General features: G+C 47.8%; 2 protein-coding genes across 3 annotated transcripts in view; one reads left to right on the forward strand and one right to left on the reverse strand.

Annotated features, from left to right (window-relative positions):
- Window positions 1-6,603, forward strand: part of LOC119445830 (argininosuccinate lyase-like) — a 45,238-nt gene extending 38,635 nt beyond the window's left edge. For both annotated transcript variants that reach the window (XM_037710127.2, XM_037710129.2), the window contains 5 exons: window positions 494-553; window positions 1,337-1,420; window positions 1,514-1,594; window positions 3,315-3,421; window positions 6,340-6,603. In XM_037710127.2, the coding sequence (XP_037566055.1) occupies window positions 494-553; window positions 1,337-1,420; window positions 1,514-1,594; window positions 3,315-3,421; window positions 6,340-6,481 (474 nt within the window). In that variant the 3' untranslated portion in view covers window positions 6,482-6,603. The remainder of the gene's footprint in view (window positions 1-493; window positions 554-1,336; window positions 1,421-1,513; window positions 1,595-3,314; window positions 3,422-6,339) is intronic.
- A 9,903-nt stretch (window positions 6,604-16,506) lies between these two features.
- On the reverse strand, window positions 16,507-19,167 carry LOC125944358 (protein FAM200A-like). The gene is made up of 2 exons (XM_049664753.1): window positions 18,517-19,167; window positions 16,507-17,789 (listed from the first exon to the last, which is right to left on the reverse strand). Exons 1-2 carry the CDS (start codon window positions 18,581-18,583, stop codon window positions 16,507-16,509), a joined length of 1,350 nt encoding a protein of 449 aa, XP_049520710.1. The 5' UTR covers window positions 18,584-19,167.

Here is a 19,167-nt window from a genome sequence, read left to right on the forward strand (position 1 = left end):
TTTTCCTTATCTTAAGATTAAGATGTTTCACAGTAGTAGGGGTGCTATTCTGGCGACTGTCAAATTCTGCACTGTCGAATTTCGTCATGTTGGTGTTTTGAGCCAATCAGAGAGGCTGTAGCAGCTCCGCGGGCCAATCAGATATAACAAGGTAGCGAATTTATTGATTTAACTTACCCTAGGGTCTATTCTCCATGGCCAATTTCAGGAGAACGCTCGCTACTGCGTCACGTGACGTCCAGGTTCAGCAATTCGAAGCGCCTAAAGAATTGCATCCACAAAAGTGATCGGTCGAGAATGTATACGGTGCCAATGCTCACTTTTTTTTTCGTAATCGGCTCTCTTGATAATTTAGCTATAATGAGATTTACGTAGCCAGCCTGACCGACTTTCCTTTGCGCGGTATACGATGCCATCCGGCGCGATGTGAGTCGAATATCCTGCAAACGCAGACAGGAAAGTGAAAAGAATCTTGTTCTGCTCTGTTTCGCAGCTTGTCGGCTTCCTTATGGTCCTCAAAGGCCTTCCGAGCACCTACAACAAAGACATTCAGGTATACTGCCAATTATCTCGTCGTGGCAGCATTTGCAGCCCACGTACGCATTGCAAAGGCTTTTGCGAGACTGTTAAGAAATAACACGCGATGGGGAATGTATCAGTTATCTCGATATACGTAATGCCTTGGCCAGGTTCAGCACTTATAAGCGCCCCGACACGTAGCGACTTGTCATTAAAATACATTCCGCGACAAAGCAATTATGTGAAGTGCTATTCTGAAGACTAAAATTTTGCCATGTCGAATTCTGCCATGTTGACGTTTTGAGCCGATCAGGGAGGCCTTAGCAGCCCCGTGAGCCAATAAGAGATGAAAAGATGGCGAATTTATTGTCTTTACTCCAGGGTCCTTATTGTCGATGACAACTTTCGGAAGAACCCTCACTTCTGCGTCACGTGACGACCAGGCTCAGCCATTCAATCGTATTCTTTTCTTTATATTTCACGGATATTCTATTACAAAGAAACATATTCACCACCTGCGTTCTAGTCATGCCGACAAAGTCGACGTTCATGCTTTACATCATTGTTAATATCATCAGCCATGACCTCTCATCGTTATATGGCCGTTATGAAGGTGCACGATCGTAGGACAATTGTCCATTAGATGCTTCAGTCTGGCATATCAATCATTTAAAAAATTGTTGTAGGACATTAACACGTATATAGCCTTATCACCGTAAACTATAAAGCATAACCCACGCATGACTTTCTGTAGTTCACATTAAGCATACGTGCTTGGCATGAGACGCATCTTTATCTGTCTAATTCCGCCTTATAGGAGGACAAGGAAGCCGTCTTTGACGCCTACGACACCCTGACCGCGTCACTGGAAATAGCCGCTGGTAACGTGGAAACAATGAAGGTATAATAACATGACGCTTGATTGGTCAATCACGGTAGTGGCCACCGATACAACACTGACTTACGTTTTTTTTTTCTCTCTCGATCTCTCAAGGTATGTAAATCTGCCTGTGAATCTGCTCTAAGCCCCGACATGCTGGCCACAGATGTTGCCTACTACCTCGTGCGGAAAGGGGTGAGATACATGTTGCTAATTTAGCTTACGTGTATTTAGCTCGTACATCAGTAGCTACTGATGTAAGAGGTGTGCTCAAAACCAAACCGAACTTTTGCTATAACATCTTTATTGCTCATTGTACAACATTTTAAGCACTGTCCCCTTCAAAGTAGTCCCCTGTACTGGCAATACACTGTTCCGATCGTTTATTACATTTATGGAAAGCCTCCTGGAACGCACTTTCTGGGAGGATGCGCAGGTCCTCTTGTCGCATTGTCCTTAATCTCCTTTATGGTTTGGAAACGACGTCCTTTCAACATTGTTTTAAGTTTGAGAAACAGGAAAAATATCTGCTGGGGCTAGGCCCGGAGAATACGGTGGATGGGGACACAACGGGAGTGTGATGTTTTGCTAGATAGCTGCGGATAAGGAGCGACGCGTGAGCCGGCGCATTGTCATGATGCAACACCCAAGTCTAGTTTTCCCACAATTCAAGTCTCTTACTGCACACAGCACCCCTCAAACGCGCTAGAATTCCCGGTAGACTTCCTTCTTTATCATCTGACCACGTGGTACACATTTCTGATGGAGAACGCTTTTGCAGTTAAAAAAAAAAAAACACACAACCATCATAACCGTGATCTTTGACCGAGCCATGCGTGATTTTTTTGGACGAGGGGACCCTTTGCCCACCTACTGCGACGACTGCACCTTCGTTTCAATATCATAGCCATAAATCCACCTCTTATCGCCTGTTATGATGTTCATAAGGAGGTTTTCGTTGTCATTGGCAGTGGCAAGCAGTTCCTGGCTGATTTCAACACATGTCTGTTTCTGATCGCCAGCCAACAGACACGACACAAATTTTGCACTGGCACGGCGCATCTAAAGTTTGCCACTCAAAATTTGATGGCATGATCCTACGCTGATGCCCACTTCGTCAACAACTTCTTGAACAGTTAAACGATCATTTCCACGAGTCACAGCACGACCTCTATAGACGTGGTCATCATCTGCTGATGTGGAAGGTCGTCCAGGCTTGGGTTCGTCACCGACCAACATTCTGCCGTGTTCAAAACACTTAAATCACTCATAGCAAGCACTGCGTGTGACTCGTACAGACCTCCCCATGTAAGCAATTGATCGAAATGTCTCTGTGAAAGTTTTGCCAAGTTTGTAGCAAAATTTCACACGCACAGGTTGTTCTTCAAGCTTTCATTGTCAATTTAGCGCTAATTCGACGAACAGCGTGTGCACATGCTGACTTCAGCGGCAGTAGCTCGCCAACTAACGGTCAGAGCGAAGCGCGGCAAAAGGCAGTTTGTTGTATAAACCTGCCGCTACGTGCGCTCAGTATAGCCGCAGCGTGCTCCCTCAGCTGGTTGTCGCGCTATTTTAAAAGTTCGGTTTCTTTTTGAACACACCCCGTAACTACAATGCTGCTACAACATTAATATTACAATATTGGTACAGTGGTTTATGAAACTAGTAATAGTAGCAGATACGATTATTACCTCATCATGGCTTTATCAAGGTTAGCAGACATACGTTACACGATACAGTCCTCTTTTTCAGAATGATAGCTTCATGTACACGTGCAAAGATGAAACAATAGAGATGCACAAACCAAAGTGTTCCTGCGTGCTCATATGCAGTTTCTAGTCAGCTGTTTCTCAATAAACGCTTCCGGAGCCCATCTTCCTATCCAATTTTTCTTTTCTTGTCTTATTTTTTGCAGACACCATTCCGTGATGCGCACCACATTGCCGGGAAACTGGTAGCTCTTGCCGAGCAGAAGAATCTGCCCATGACAAGTCTCACCTGTTCCGACGCGAAGTCTGTGTCGTAAGTGATGCCATCGTATCAACCTGCTCAGTGCGCAAAAAGCATTGACTGCATCAGTACGGTCGGTGACAACGGATCACGTGCTGATGCAGCTAATTAATACTGGCGAGACGTCAACTGCGTCATTGTGACATCCAATACAAGCCAAGCAGGAATCATGTAGCCCACACCGTAAACTGTTTATTTACTTAAGAGAGCCCAGCCGATGTGGACAATCGCGCTTGTTAAAGTGCTTAGTATGCCGATGACAACGCAACGCAGGGAATGTATACCAAGTAGTGGTGGGCAGAAGTGAGAAAGCAGGAGAGAGAGAGAGAGAGAATGTTCTGGTGTATTATCAGCAGCGAAGCAAGAGCGTTTTCTTTTTCTTTCGCCTTTTTATATGTAGTCGAGCAGCAATAATTCAAAGTAGGATAATACGAAATCCCGCCTTATTCGAACAGACCGCTGGATCTTGGCTTGCCCGCTCCGTTTTGAATGGATTTGAAACTGCTTATTTCAAAGAAGGCTTTCGCTCAATTCAAGTTATTGGCGACCTGGACGCGTCAACATGGTTAAGAACAGAACAGATGACGATGCTACATTCACAAAGCATGAATAGCCAGAGCATGCCCATGTTTGCTGTGGAGGCTTACTGTGCATGTTGCCGCAGCCCACAGCGATAAGGCGCCATCTCACGTTAGGAAGTACGAGATCCTGCAGATTTGCCAGAGCAAGAACCCTCTCACTTTTCAGTAATTCAAAATCCCAATGTGCCTTGCTTGAATTTTGTAAGGAAACAAAGGAAAATATTAAGCCACATTATTATTTCCACACACTGTGCAAATTATAGTGTACCAAACATTATGCAGCAGCGCTTGGGCTTGCGGAAGTAGTTGGCAGATGGACCAAAGTATCTGCGTAGGGCAAGCAATTGTGTGCGTCACGATGGCGGATGGCGTAACAGCTTACACACACACACACACACACACACACACACACACACACACACACACACACACACACACACACACACACACACACACACACACACACACACACACACACACACACACACACACACACACACACAAAGATATATATATATATATATATATATATATATATATATATATATATATATAGTACTCCTGTGCAGAAACGTTACGACCTGTTCCACTACTTTCCTGGCCGCTACCGAAAGCGGTAAAATGTCGCACAGCGTCCGCATATCGTTAGCTGCCATGAAGCAAGAACAGGGGAATATGAGCCAATCACAAAAGCGGTGCGGTTCCCCGATCCCGACATCGGAGAGGATACTTTTTTATAATTTTTATTGGGGAAGCCCGAAACGATGCGACACGGGAACCTTCCTTCCGCAAAAGGTATAAGGCTTAAAATGCTTGGCAATGAAATTGCGCGGTGCCCCAAGTGAATAAGAACACCGGCCCCACAGTCAGTTTTTATACCTCTCAACCACTCTAGCGATTCTACTGCAAAAAAATATACTACTCCTATACTCGCGGGCAACTTTCTGTGAAGGGAAAGCTACGGAGGCAAAGCGCGCACAAGTGAGGCGGAACGGTGCTAGCCAGGCGCGTCTTCAAGGCGTCCTGGCTCTCCGAGAACGATGCAAATGCGAAGTCACAATCTAGTACACTATATAGTCACAATATACCGGCATTCCCATGCATACCACAGCGCAGCAGCGCCAGATTTCCCTCTAGGTAATATAGTGAGAAACTATGGTTAGCAGACGCCGTCAAAATCCGTGACGTCACGGCGAGCTGGCGGCGTCACCACCTGTCTCTCTTTTTTCTTTTTGGAGCAATTTCTGACGCACCAAACCTCTACTGCCGCGGTAAGAGTGCGCGTTCTTGGTATTGTAGAAGGGTAATTTACTAATGCGGGTATCCCCACCGTGCACCTAAGCCTACGTGCACGAGTGTTTAAAATTTTTTTAAAAATTTTGCCTCCATCCAAATGCGGTCGCTGCGCTGAGAATCGAACCAGCAACCTCGTGCTCAGAAGCAGAAAAATGGTGGATGCCCAGTTACCTGCAAAATGCTTAGCACAACATCGATGCCCACAGTGCATTGTATGCGAATATTTTTTTTAACGACGCCTAGTGGACATTGCTTGAATCTTTGAGAGGTCGGTGCCTATTATAACATGAAACAAGGAGTACAAAGCGCATCGACGCACCACGTGCTTTTTCATAAGAAAGAGAGAAAACATTTATTTGGACCATCGAGGTCATTGCTCTTGAGGTCGAGTGGGTGGTGTCTTCATTCCAGGACTTCACTGGCCATGGCTGCTCGACGAACTTTTTTGAGAAGAAGGATTTGATTGAACGACGGGGCTTGTCGTTCCAAGTCTACACGAGTACTGCTGCTTAGAAAACCTTTTGGTCAACAAACATTCATTATTGATCTGCGGTTGAAGTACATTCGATTGAAGTAGGATTGAAAAGCCCCTCCTCCCTGATGCTGCTCTGGATCCGGCCCTGGTACCCTAGCGCTGTTATTGCATGATTGCAAACCAACAAACTCAAATCAATAATGCGTTGTAAGCCACCGTTTCTCTAAAATTAAAATCAAATTCTTGGGTTTCACGTGCCAAAACTACGATATGATTAGGAGGCACGCCGTAGTGAGGGAACTCCAGGCTAATTTTGACGACCTGGGGTTCTTTAACGTGCATCCAATGCGCTACACACGTGGCGTGTTTGCATTACGCCCCCATCGAAGCCGTGGCCGGGATTTGATGCTGCGACCTCGGGCTTACCAGCGAAACGCCAAAGACACTACCCCACTACGGCTGATCACCGTTTATCCGAGTCGGCTTAAATAAATCGACAGCTGATGTGCTTCCTTTTTTTTTTACTTTTTTTCAGTGACAATAGTAGTGACAGTCGCGCCGTACTCTCGGCTTTGCAGGGAGCTCTTCGACGACGACTTGGCCGAGCTCTGGAACCACGAGCACTCCGTGGAACAGTACAAGGCGACCGGTGGCACATCGAGGGAGAGTGTTCTCTCACAAATCGCCTCCCTGCGACAGTGGCTCACCGAAGAAAAATAGCGGCGCTAGGCCACAAACCAACACCGTAATTATGTCAGTCGCCCTGTGTTACTTCACACCTTAATGCTGCAAAACGTTCAAGAAGAGAGGGGGCCGTCTTGATGAAATCTTCACGCAAACTGTGCCTTCGGAATTGGAGACTTATGTCTGTTCCGACAACATAAAGACTTTAATCATCAGCTACATGCTATGTCGTTGTTACAGACTAATAGGGGTGTGCAAATAGCAGTTTTTTGAGACCTAATGAACACGCATCGAATAGTGCCAAAAGAGAATTGAAGAACAATATAATAGTGCCAGATGCAAATTGAATCGAATATCAAATATTTTCTAATACTTTTGAAATAATTAGCAAAGAATTGATCTACATCCTTCTCACTATTAATATCAAACAAGGTTAACCGTCCTTATATTTACAATATAAACTTTCTGTCATCATACTGCACATTATAAAGCACGCTTCATTAAATTCACAAAGGCAGTATTAGGGACACCTAAGCAGATTGTTCGCAAATTAGGGCCTCTTAAGAGAATAGGTCGTCGTGCACATAAAGCTTTGAAAGGTAATTTTGTGGATCAATTATTATCTATGTATAGCGTCACGACCAGACATGCGTGTCGTCTGCCGCGACCGTAGACTGAAGGAAAAGTACCCCTTCTCTAGTACGAATCGCCGCGGCAGGTGGTGCCACTATATTGCATAAAAGGGGTGGCAATGAAACATATATGATTTAGCTGTAAAGAGAACACATGTTCTGCATCTATAAATAGTACCAAACAATGTCCACTCGCGAATGGCGTGTGTAAACATTTAATTGCGAGTAATTAAGCTTACCTGTAAAAGGTCTGGCTGACAGAGTGACCTATAGCGTGTTCTAGAACAGCCCATTGTGGATGGGATGAAAGTTATCGCATGCTGATGCGAAAGCGTCAAATCACCCATTGAGCGAAAAAGGACCGGCGTCTGTCGTCTGTAACACTGAAATGACAGCTAAATTCCCATTGACTGCGACGCCACGTCACGAGCGCGCCTCGACGGAACAGAGCGGGCATAAGGGAACTCCTGCTGCCGCAATAGCGCGCCAGGTGTCGCGTGAGGGTAGAGAGAATCGCCGCAACGCCACGTCACGCTCGAACTCGGAACCCTGTGTTATCCGCGCGTACCTTGACCGCGCAAGCTCTCGCTGCGTTCTAAGTGCGCCTCGGTAAGGCCAAATCAAAACGCGCCAAGCGTCTCAACGCGCTCGCTTGTCCGCAAGAGGTTCATAACTCGAAGGACCGCTCAGCGGCGTTCAAATGGACATTAATGCTTTTGCATTCACAACTCATAAGAAGTGCTTATATAGGCGTCCTCGGATTTCCTTTTTGCTTCAATTTCACGTTTGATCGCGTACAGTCGACGACTTAAAGTATCAGAAAACTACCCTAAAAATATTACATGTTTTCGAATAGTGAATATTTTATTGAATGACCTACTTAAAGAATGACTATTCGATTCGAGAGACGAATCAAATAGAACAACATTCAATTCATTATTCGAAAGTTCCGAATATTCACGTATCCCTACACGCTATGTTAGCTACGACGGCGATTCAAATATTGCCCGCGCCTTTCTCTGCGTATAATTCATTTTAGTCTAATTTCAGGAAATATACAGATACGTGATCACCATAAGTGTGCAGCTTTTTCAACACACTTTGTCAATCTGTCAACTAGCAGCATAACCCGACAGAATGTGGTGACATGCATACTCAATGTTGTCAACTCTCGAGGACGCTTGTCCGACATATCCTTACTAGCAAACACTTATGCTTCCTTCTTTGAACTTCTGTATATGCTCAAACATACGTTATCGTGAAATGCGGTTCTCCGATCTGTGCACAAAGTCTTCGATAGATATATTGGAGGACGATGGTGTAAATGCGCTTAAAAGACGAGAACGATAGGTGAAGACGAGACACACATAGCGCACACATAGCGGCAGCAGCGAGCCTGTGGCCCCTAGAAACTTCCTTCACCTATCGTCCTCGTCTTTTAAGCGCATTTACACCATCTTCGTGTCAAAACAACTCGCCCAACTATGTTTACTGACCGACTATATTAGGGGAGACACGTCCGTCGACCAAGAAAAACGAATTCCTGCAAGATAATGTTGTTTATCGCAAATTACACTTTATTTGCTCTCCGTGACTATCCGTTGTAAGAGTTGGAGTCGGGCATATCCAAAGTGGTAGCTGGCCCATGCCGTCGTCCGCCTCATCCACGCTGAAGACGTTGTTGAAGGGAGGAACAGGTTCTCATCGAGAACGAAGAGTACTGGGTTTATTTACATTATATTTACATGAGAAGTAGGAACGTTACATCTCATCAGTCTAGCATGACTGGATCTAAGCACACCAGAGAGCCGCAAAAGTCCGCTTAAAAGCTCTCTGGCCAAGCTGCGGTCCCACCATCCTCCAATCGGAGCGTCGAGAGTCACCGAAGGGTCCGTCTTGAGGGCGAGGGTGTGCATAATCCCCCGGCGCCTTCGTTTCCAGAACACATTCGGAGAAGTGCCCTCGGGCACACACTGCTCACTCCCCCACAGAAAGAAGGGGACACTCGTACACAGGCGGCTTCGCGCCTGACATGAACTGACGCGTCTGGGTTCCCTGGAAGGGCCAGCCATCGACGGGTTTGTTTGGGGAACGACCTTGGCGGCCAACGGGTCTGTCGAGCGGCCGTGAGAAAGCGTCGTAGAAGCGGCCCTTTTCCAAGAGTGTCTTGTTCCGAGCGTCGTGGTCGGCGTCCGTCTAGTAACCATTGTCATTGCCTGTACGTGTCCAGACATGGTGTCGCCGCTGATCTTTCCCGTGGGACGTTTTTCAGCCTCCCGAAGCGATTCGTCACAGGCAGTCAGGAGATACTTCAAGTTCGCTGCCCCCGCTGGTCGCCGAACGTAACACCGTACTGACGTAGCAGGTACAGAGCTATTGACCCTTTCGCGGCGATCCCGTGGGCGTTGCCATGTTTGATCACGTGGTGACGCGTCCATTGCTTGCCTCAACTGCCTCCGTTGCCTCCTTGTTTACAATGGAAGTGTATGACGCCGGCGCGACTTAGAAAACCTCTGTTTTCGGAGATATCGTAGACGGTGGCTAGGTGGACGACACGGAGCTTTGATCACAGCTTCAGAGAACATGCGGAAGCGCTTTCGGGGCTGATTAAGCTATGTCCAAACGGCGCAAGCAGCGTATATGGTGCTTGTTCTAAAAGCGGGGCTAAATGTGTATTCCAAGCTATCCAAACATTCCGCTCATGAATTCAGTCAGGATTAGTGTGTTTTGCTACTTGTTCTTTGTTCGGCAAATATTTTGAAGCAGTGGCTTGTGAGTTCTGACTCAGTGAAGTTCCTCGGTGCGGCCACGTACTATCTGATTATTTTCTGCCTAATCGCTCGCGGGTGTGCTCATTTCCGATAGATTTGTTCTTGCTGCGCACAAGGCTTGGAACGTAGCTCTTTTGTACATTGTAAAACCTTGTAGCACATATATATTACAGCTAGAAACTCGCTTACTCTTGTGGACCGTCACAAAACATTCAGCTTCGACCATTAATTCGTGCGCAATCGCTGTAGTCCTTCATTTATTGTGCGTATAGAGTGCGCATATATTCTAGTGTGCGCCCATTCACTTATTCTTGATACGTCGGCGATAGAGTGGGCATAAGTTTTTCCTGCCATTTGGGACAAACGTGCGCGAAACTTACTGCGACAGGAAGCGGCGATACTTCCTTTGTCATTGTTTAACGAGTGGTACTCACGCTTGCCGATCGACGTTCTGGGGGTGAAGCCCTTGCTTTGAAGGTTAGCGATAAAAGGCTGGCGGGATGAGCAAATTTCTGTATCCTCGAGGAAAGCCGTACATCTCGGAAGTGTTGGTAGCACGTTCGGACAGTTGCAGCAGCGGTTCGCGAACTTGGCCACAGAGATTCATTCAATTCCTTAACATGCCAGTCACTATTTTTGTAGCCAACTACTGCACACGTCTTCAATCGACACGATTCAAACTAGCATGATTGGAGCACAGAGTGTTAGCAAAAACTCAGTTGCATTTCCGACAGCTGATCGCACAGAAGCAAGGTAGAAGCGGTAATGGTTTCGCATTCGTGCGCGGTCGCTGAGGAGACGTATGGCGCGCCGCCGGGAGCGCCATCTCGTTTCTCTAAAACAAACTGATTCGCGAAAAGGGTCAATACGCCGACACGTTTGAAGGGCGTATACCGGAAAGCATATGTATACCCCTTAGGGGCGTCCACAAAGTAACTTCCGATTATTTTGAAATCAGGCACAAAGGGGTCACGCCATTGTAGAGGCAGTTCACTGCAGGGAGGTGCTTAATAAAGACCGTACTTACCGGCCGTCACTCTTTATGGCAGAACTGACATATAAGGTATGCCACCAGCATTTGAAAAAAAATATTCTCACAATTTCTTAAATTTCTTTTCTGATTCCGGATATCAGCCGCTCGCTGCAGCACCAAATCATGATTTCTGGCAGAAGAACAATTTGTCAGCGGTGCTGCAGTTCAGTCAGTGCGCTTCAAGTGACTGAGTCGAGATTAGTGCGAAACGGCATGCGCACAATTCTGCGGTGTACGGCCAGTTCCTAAAAAAAAATAATGGTTTACATTTGGAAAGACGAATTTATGCATTCCGCTGACAACATAAACATTGTGTTTATTTCTAATGATTGTGCCTCATTTAAACGTTAGGCGGAACACGTATACTTGCTTGACGCTCCTCGTGCAGACGGTTTCGCAAACAGGGCGGCAGCAGTGAGCCTGTGGACCCTAAAAAGCTTCCTGTCATGTGTCCTATCAGTGTACTTTGCCTGAGAACAAAGCGTGTTTCCACGCGCGGGGAGTTTATATTTACGTAATCAAATAAAAGAAATGTGCATCATGCTTCATGAACATATCCGTTCTGTGCGTGTGTGTCACGCAAAATTGATTTGTAAAGTTGTTTATTATTATAGTGGAATAAGGGGGGGGGGGGGGGAATAGCAGCTACTTGGTAGACTTCTTTGCTAAAGAAATCAAGGAGGTACAAAGCGAAATTGCAGAATCAGTAGCGAGCCATGACATTGGTGAAATAGAACCTTTGAGTGAAGCAGAAAGCGACATCGTGGCCCACGTGGCAGTCTTTTTGGTTCGTCATTTTGTAAAGACACCAAAGGCTTGCCGTTCGTGTGTGGAAATCCTCACAACTGATGACATTTCCGAGGAGCATGCTCTTGTTAGCTTGAAAGAATACGTGAAAGATGGCAAGAACCTTGTATTGTGAGGGCGAGGCTGGGGCGAGAGGCTTGAGGCTGGGGCGAGAGGCTTGAGGCTGGGGCGAGAGGCTTGAGGCTGGGCATGAGGCAGTAACGTCGACGCAGGTCGACGTCTTTATTAATGTTGGCAAGGCATACAGAACAATACAAGGGCTAACGCGCGCTAGCGCGACTCGACACGACAGTCCTCCATGGCAGCGGGGCAGACACTCTCAGCTCTGCTCTCCAAGCTAAAGGCGGGAAAGCAGGGGAGAACGCCAGACAGGTGTTGCCATCTGTCGGGCGACTGGCGAAGTGGACGTGGGAGTCTCGGAGGCACCTCACATCCGGCCCCACTTTTATGATCAAATTCCTCTTTGATTACAATTGTGAAGTAAGGCTGGGCAAAGGGGAGAAAAGGCTAGACATGGTCAACAGGCAATGTATAGCAATACTAGGCATGAATGGCGAGGCAGGAAAACAGAGGCATATGACAGGCAAATAGTAACAGACGAGGCAAGGCAATAAATGTTTTACATGGATTAAAGTCAAAATTGCGATGACAAACTCTAAAGGCAAAGACAAACTCTAAAGAAATTGCAAGGGGCACAAGCACAGCACTTTCAAAAGTCCACTTCATAGTCCTGAAGATGGGTGGACAGTCTGCGCTGTATGACTGGGCGCTGATCGTTCAGCGGCAAAGCTGATGCAGTTTCTGAGCTACGTGACACACTGCTGGTTGATTGTTGTAGGCTCGGCGGTTCGCACTGCTGAGGGCACGAAGGCGAATCTTGTTCAGAGGACGAAGGCAAAGTTGACGCTGTGTCTTCCAGGCACTTCACAGGCAGTGGCGGCACATAACGTTTCAGTTGTGAAACGTGCACTGTTCTTGGCTGAGCAGAGTGCCTGGTGGATGGACTTGAAACTTGGATGGCCCTAAATGTGGCAGGCGTAAGACGTTCTGCTAGGCGGTAGATGCCTCTGAAGCGAGGGGGCAGTTTCTCCAGCCCTTGAAGCACAGGTTGTTGGTGACGGACCCACACAAAATCACCAACACTGAATGTATGCGGACGATGCATTCTGTCATAGATGAGCTTCCTGCGATCTTGAGCTTCTTCGCAGTTAGCCATGGCCTCAGTACGATGTGCTTGGACATCCAGAAGACGCTCTGTGAGCGAGGAGTTGCTCACTGGCCAGTAGCGTTCCGCTGGTAGCCTTGGGATGTACCCGAAGAGTAGCTCAAATGGACTGAAGCCAGTGCTTGTATTGAGTGTAGTGTTCACAGCGAATGCTGCTTCCTCTAACTTAGTTACGCATGACTAATTTTCTGGGGAGGCCTTGCGGAATACAGATAATAATGACCTGTTGCTGCTCACACAACTGGAGAAGAAAAAGAAAAAAGTACAGCACTAGCAATGCAAAAATATAGGCAAGTCGACACAGACTTTGGCTGTATGGCACGGCATCGGGCACTAAGTCTATGCAATGTTCCACACCTTGGAAATGGCTGATGTCATCCTCATCACGAGCAAATGTGAGATGATCTGAAAGGGTCGTAGATAGAGCTACTTGCTGCATATCTGATAAGTCCTTTGCCACAAAAGCGGGAGGACGATCAGGATGAATTGTTATGGCTACTGTACCTTCTGGAGCAACAGTGGCTTGTTATGGCAGGCTTTTGCACAAAGGCTTCCAAAGGGGCTGCATTCCTGGGAGAGGTGCTTCTTGGAGACCGCCTGAACATGGCACTTCAGTACATTGTGCTAGGAAAGACTGCCGAGGAATTACTGCGCATGAGGCACGTGGATACAGCTTCTGGTGTGCATGAATGACTGTACCAGAGGCCAGATGGTGGATTTCAGCTGGATTTGGAGGCTCGAATACAAGTCTTGTATTGCTGGCACGAAACCAATCTTCACCCAGTATACCTGGCAAGACATTGCTGATCACAGCGGCTTCCACTAGAGCTGTTATGGGGCCCACTGTAATTTTCAGGCAGACCGTGCCTTCGGGATGCACACTTGATCCACCAACAACCGTTAGGGGCTCGCGTGTCCAGGGCATCAGTGGAAGATTCTTGATGGCAGACTTGGTCACTATAGTTATCTTGGACCCTGTGTCTGGGAAGGCGTCGCAGGGGCCCAAGAGTGCAATGTCAGCTGTAAAGAAGGAACACTCCAGATGGGAGCCATGGACGTCTTCCAAAGGGCTTGTGTGCAATGCAGGGGCTGCTGCATGAAGTGATGTTGAAGCTGTGGTTGGCTGCTGTGCGACATTCTCTTGCTTTGTTGGGCACTTTGATGCTAGGTGGCCCTTTTCGTGACACTTGAAGCAAACAGCTTCACTCAATGACTGTCCTGGGCGAAACGCAGGGACACCATAACGCCGTGACAGAGCCGAGTACCGCGCTTCCTGTTCAGCAGGCGGTAGATCTGCTATGCGACGGCTATGTGGAGGCCTGGCAGGGCGGGACGGGCGCACAAGGCTTTGCTCGAAACTGACAACTGTTGGAGGTGCCGTTGAAGGCAATAACGACGCAGAAGAGACTTGTCTGGAAGGCGTAGTCCCGTTATTTTGACTGCGAAGAGTCTGCTCAGGACGGTCAGCCCGGTTGCTTGCGATCTGGATATGTTGCATAGCCCTGTCAAGTTGGGTGCATATATCAATGAAGTTGGATACTGACGATGGGCGTTGCGCTGCTATGCTTGTTGCGGTTCCCGCGCACTGAATCCCGTGCAGGAGATATTCCACCTTCTGAGGCTCCGTCAGTGGCGCTGGACATTTCTCGATTACTCGAAGCTTTGCATAGGCATAGTCTCGAAGTGACTGAGAGCTGGACTGTACTTGGGACATAATTTGCTGCTGCCATTGCAGTAGAGTCAGCTCGTCGGCGAATGCGTCCAGGAAAGCTTTACGCCACGTATCCCAAGTTGGGAACTGCGCGCCAAGAGTCAGGTGCCAGTTTTTCGCAGTGCCTCTCAACTTGCTTGCGGCGATGAGGCGTGTTGTTTCTGGCGACCACGAAGTGAGCTGCTGCGTTCGTTGAATCTCCTCAATCCACAAACGCGCACTTTGCTTGTGGCAGTTCTCGAACAATGGCAGGGTAGACGATACGTCGGGCATGGTTGTCACTTGTAGCTGTGGCAAGGAAGGGGCCTGGTACTGTGGTGACATTGGCGAAAATGGCGTTCCAAATGGTGGCTGGGGGTACCGTGGAGCCGTTACAAAAGGCTGCGGTTCCTGTGGCGGCGAAAAAACTTGCGTTGGCACGGCTGCGGCGTCGCAAACGAGCGGCGGCGTGGGGTAGGACCACGGTGGCCGTGGGACGTACGAGGCGGGCGCATACACTTGCGAGGTTGCATCTGGTATTGCTTGATAAACCGTCGGAGTAAGGTGCGAGGCAGGGAACTGCACGCTGGTCGAGGAAACTGGCGCTGAGGCCGGTCTCGGTGCTTGTTTCGGAATCGCTGCACGAGCTTCTTCCAGGCACGCTGTCAAACGTTGAATCAGATCGTCTCTTGACCCGGTAGCCTCGATTCCGCGGCGAATGAGCTCGGTTTGCAGAAACTCGGTGCTGAAGCATGCGACGGTGGCAGCGTCGACTTCGGCCCAATTCAATCCCGGCATGGCGCTTACTTGGTGGGAGCAGGGAGGTAGACAATGGCGGCGACTAGGCGGGCTTGGCGGGAGCGGCGGCACGGCGTGAGCGAACGGCGAGGCAAGATTCTTTGTCGACTGCGCCAAATGTGAGGGCGAGGCTGGGGCGAGAGGCTTGAGGCTGGGGCGAGAGGCTGGGCATGAGGCAGTAACGTCGACGCAGGTCGACGTCTTTATTAATGTTGGCAAGGCATACAGAACAATACAAGGGCCAGGGTTGCCAGATCCTCGAAGAGAAAAAGAGCCACAAAATTGACCAATTGTAGCCAGAACAGTAGCCAACTGGCAGCCGTTATTTTATTTTGGAGCCAGAAAAGTAGCCAAACGTGATTTCAGTTTAGCTGAATTATCACCACGCATTTACACTTAACAATACAAAAATATATATCACAGTAATGTTTATCACATCACAGTAGAATAAAAAAATGACCAGGTGACTTCCTGGGGGAAGCATTGAGACTAGAAAATTGACAATTAATGTTGCACTGACAGTCAAGTGTACATATTCGAGTTCACTTTTGCCAGCATGGCCCGCGGTACTGTAAATGTAGAACTTGTAACACCTTTCAGACGTAGTCCAAATTTGATCCTGATGATCGCGAGGAGAAGTTCGTGCGACATTCTATTCCTTAAGTCGCTTTTTGTGAGAGCCACAGCAGAAAACATTCGTTCCGCTTCCGCGTTAGATATAGGGAGAACAAGGAGTTTCATTGCGCCGTCTGCAATGTCTTGCATTGGATTAGCACCTGATGCATCACGGTAGGTGTATATTTTGGTCCAGAATTCAATTGCTGGCATGTCGGCATTCACATCCTCAACTTGACGAAGGTGCCGTACTTGCTCCTCAATGCGGTGCTCGGGGCAACCAAATACGTCTTTTGGCAACGTTTTCAAAGCATTCATCGCATTCGCCCCCAAAACAGATGACGGACTAATAGCTCTCAGCTTCCGCACCAAAGACGTAGCATTCGGAAGACGTTTCTGAAGATCAGAGGCACAAGCCTTAAGAAAAGCAAAGCAACGTCGTTTTAGTGAGTGTTGCTCTTCAGTTGTGAGGCGTATATTGCTGACGTGGTCAGTGAAGCTGCCACCAAAATCCTACGTCATCTAGGCCTAGGAAGATTGACTCAAGGTTCATTAGGTCAATGTCGCAGATGCTCACTTCATCATGATGTCGTAGCACAGATGGCTTTAGTATCCTTGCCACAAGGCGTTTGTAAAGCTTTTGCAGCTCTTCGAAAACGCCGAGCGGGTCTACATCTTCTCCTTGGAAAAGCTTGTTCACTCTCTTGAGGTCAGTAAGAAGTGGCTCTAAAAAGAGAAGGTATGCGCGGTTCCTCTCGTCATGATACATTTCTTTAAGGAGGCGTACACTGTACGCCTTGTCAGGAACAGACGCAAAGTGCTTCTTTAGGACATCATATTGAGCTAGTATTCTCTCGATACAGTCAGCAATCGCTAACCACCTTGTGGCAGAGGGCGATAGAATCTTTAATGGTTCATTCTTTTCGTGCATTGTATTGCTGTCGCTGTATAGACTCCTGTATACAGCCTGCCGTGAGCTGCTGTGTGCAAAGTAATTGTGGGTTTCGTGGATCATAAATTCTAGGCTCGCTGGCATCGCCTCCATCGCTTTAGAAGCAACCAGGTCCAATGAGTGACACGCACACTTCACAAGTGTAATCGAAGGGTTATCGTCCCTCATTTTCTTCCATAGAGAGTTATTGCGGCCGCACATGGCGTTTGCGCCATCCGTTGCAAGTCCAATGCAATGTTTTGGATCTAGCTCACTGTCACGGAGTGCCCATTGTACTGCATTGTAAATGGTATCTGCTTTTCCATCTTCAGTCTCCACCAAGTGCAAAAAAGTAGTGGTTATTTTTTTCGCAGTTGCACTGTAATACCGTACAGACACACATACCAGTTTTCTGACTGAAACGTCGGTCGACTCATCGACCAACAGCGAATAAGGCTGTTTTGAAATGTCCTTCTGTAGATATTCGGCGAAATATGGTGCCAGGACTCCAATGATTAGGGCTGTGCACTTTGTTCGGTGCATCACGAGGTCGAACTTGAGCTCTCCTTTGAGTAGATCTGAAAGCTCATCCACACATCTTATCGGCATGTGGCAAGCTGTGAAAAGAGCGATTTTAAGAGCGCATCTTTTTTGTTCTTCGTCAAACGCAAGAGCAGGCGCGAGAACATCTCGCAACCGGTGCTGGTCGCTTGGTGCCACTCTTGTGCGGTGCTTTCTTGTTTCGGCATGCTTAGTCAGGTCCGCGTAGTGTGCCCGTACCTCACAGGAGCAAACCTTGCACCGTGCGAAGGCTTGGCCACTTTCTGCAGGGGCAATCCAGTCTGCAGGATAAATAAATTACCCACATTCAACACAGTGTTAACATTTAAAATGTCAAGTAATAATTGTGGTTTACGTCCCAAAGCAACGACATGATTATGAGAGACGTCGTAGTAACGTGCGCCTAAATCTAAGTATACGGACCCCTAACATTTACCCTGCATGAAAAATGCGACCTCTGAAGCGGGAATTGAACCCGCAACCTTCAGGTCAACAGACGAGCACATAACCACTAGAACACCACGTCGGGTTTAAATCGTCAAGCTTAGCGTGTAACAAATATTCAGGCTATGCATGTGTGTCTTTTCGCCCTATTATTCTTACTCATCTTATTGATGAAGAAGCTACGCATATCCAGCAACGTATAAACCGAGATACCAACCAATGCCATGCTTTTCGTCGTCTCGATATATATATATATACGACGACACAAGACATCACGGCGAGAAGTTTTCATTTGCTTGCGATTCCCTGTCAGCAACACACCACCAACGCTTACCTTCTACGTACAACGTAAAACGTTCGGACTCTACCTAAAGCTAGAACACAGCCCTTTATCATGCCTACGCGAGACTATCCGCTCAGCGTTTGCGGAGGGAAGTCCGACAGCACGGGTGGACTCGAACGGCCGAAGGTGCAGGCGAAAGTTTAGTTTAAAGTATCGTTGCTGCATGACAGCATTACAATTTAATCCGAAAAGTACCGTTAACTTTTTGAAAATGTTCCTACCTTTTAGCTTTGGGTCCTCCAGCCACTGTTGCCGAAACATCCTTCGTGCAGTGGCGTGCTTGCCCATGGCTGAGCTGTAGTTTCGACTTTTGTTGAACCGGTGCACATGGACCGCGCCGCGCGCGGCCACCAGGCCCACCACACATACAACGCAGAACTATAGCGGCTAGCAAGACTGAACGAGTACCGCGCCAGCTACGTTACAGTGTTGCCTAACCTAGATGAGTTCCATTAATAATGTGAAGAGCATGGCGGCCGTGACGTGTTTCGGGCGCACGCAATTGTTTCCTGTATACAGAGTACACAAAAGCCATTACACCGAGGGAGCCGCAGCCGGCAGTGCGAATGAACACTTATTTTGTGATAGTTGCGCTACGTTTTAGCGTATATTAGCTGTTTATGCCGGTGCCAGAACAATAGCCAAAAAGTAGCCAAGTAGCCAACGTCATTTTTTTGTCGCCGCGGCCTTTTAAAAGTAGCCAATTTGGCGTAAAGTAGCCAAATCTGGCAACCCTGACAAGGGCTAACGCGCGCTAGCGCGACTCGACACGACAGTCCTCCATGGCAGCGGGGCAGACACTCTCAGCTCTGCTCTCCAAGCTAAAGGCGGGAAAGCAGGGGAGAACGCCAGACAGGTGTTGCCATCTGTCG

Source organism: Dermacentor silvarum, chromosome 3 (genome assembly GCF_013339745.2).
Source record: "Dermacentor silvarum isolate Dsil-2018 chromosome 3, BIME_Dsil_1.4, whole genome shotgun sequence".
Taxonomy (NCBI): Eukaryota; Metazoa; Arthropoda; class Arachnida; order Ixodida; family Ixodidae; genus Dermacentor; species Dermacentor silvarum.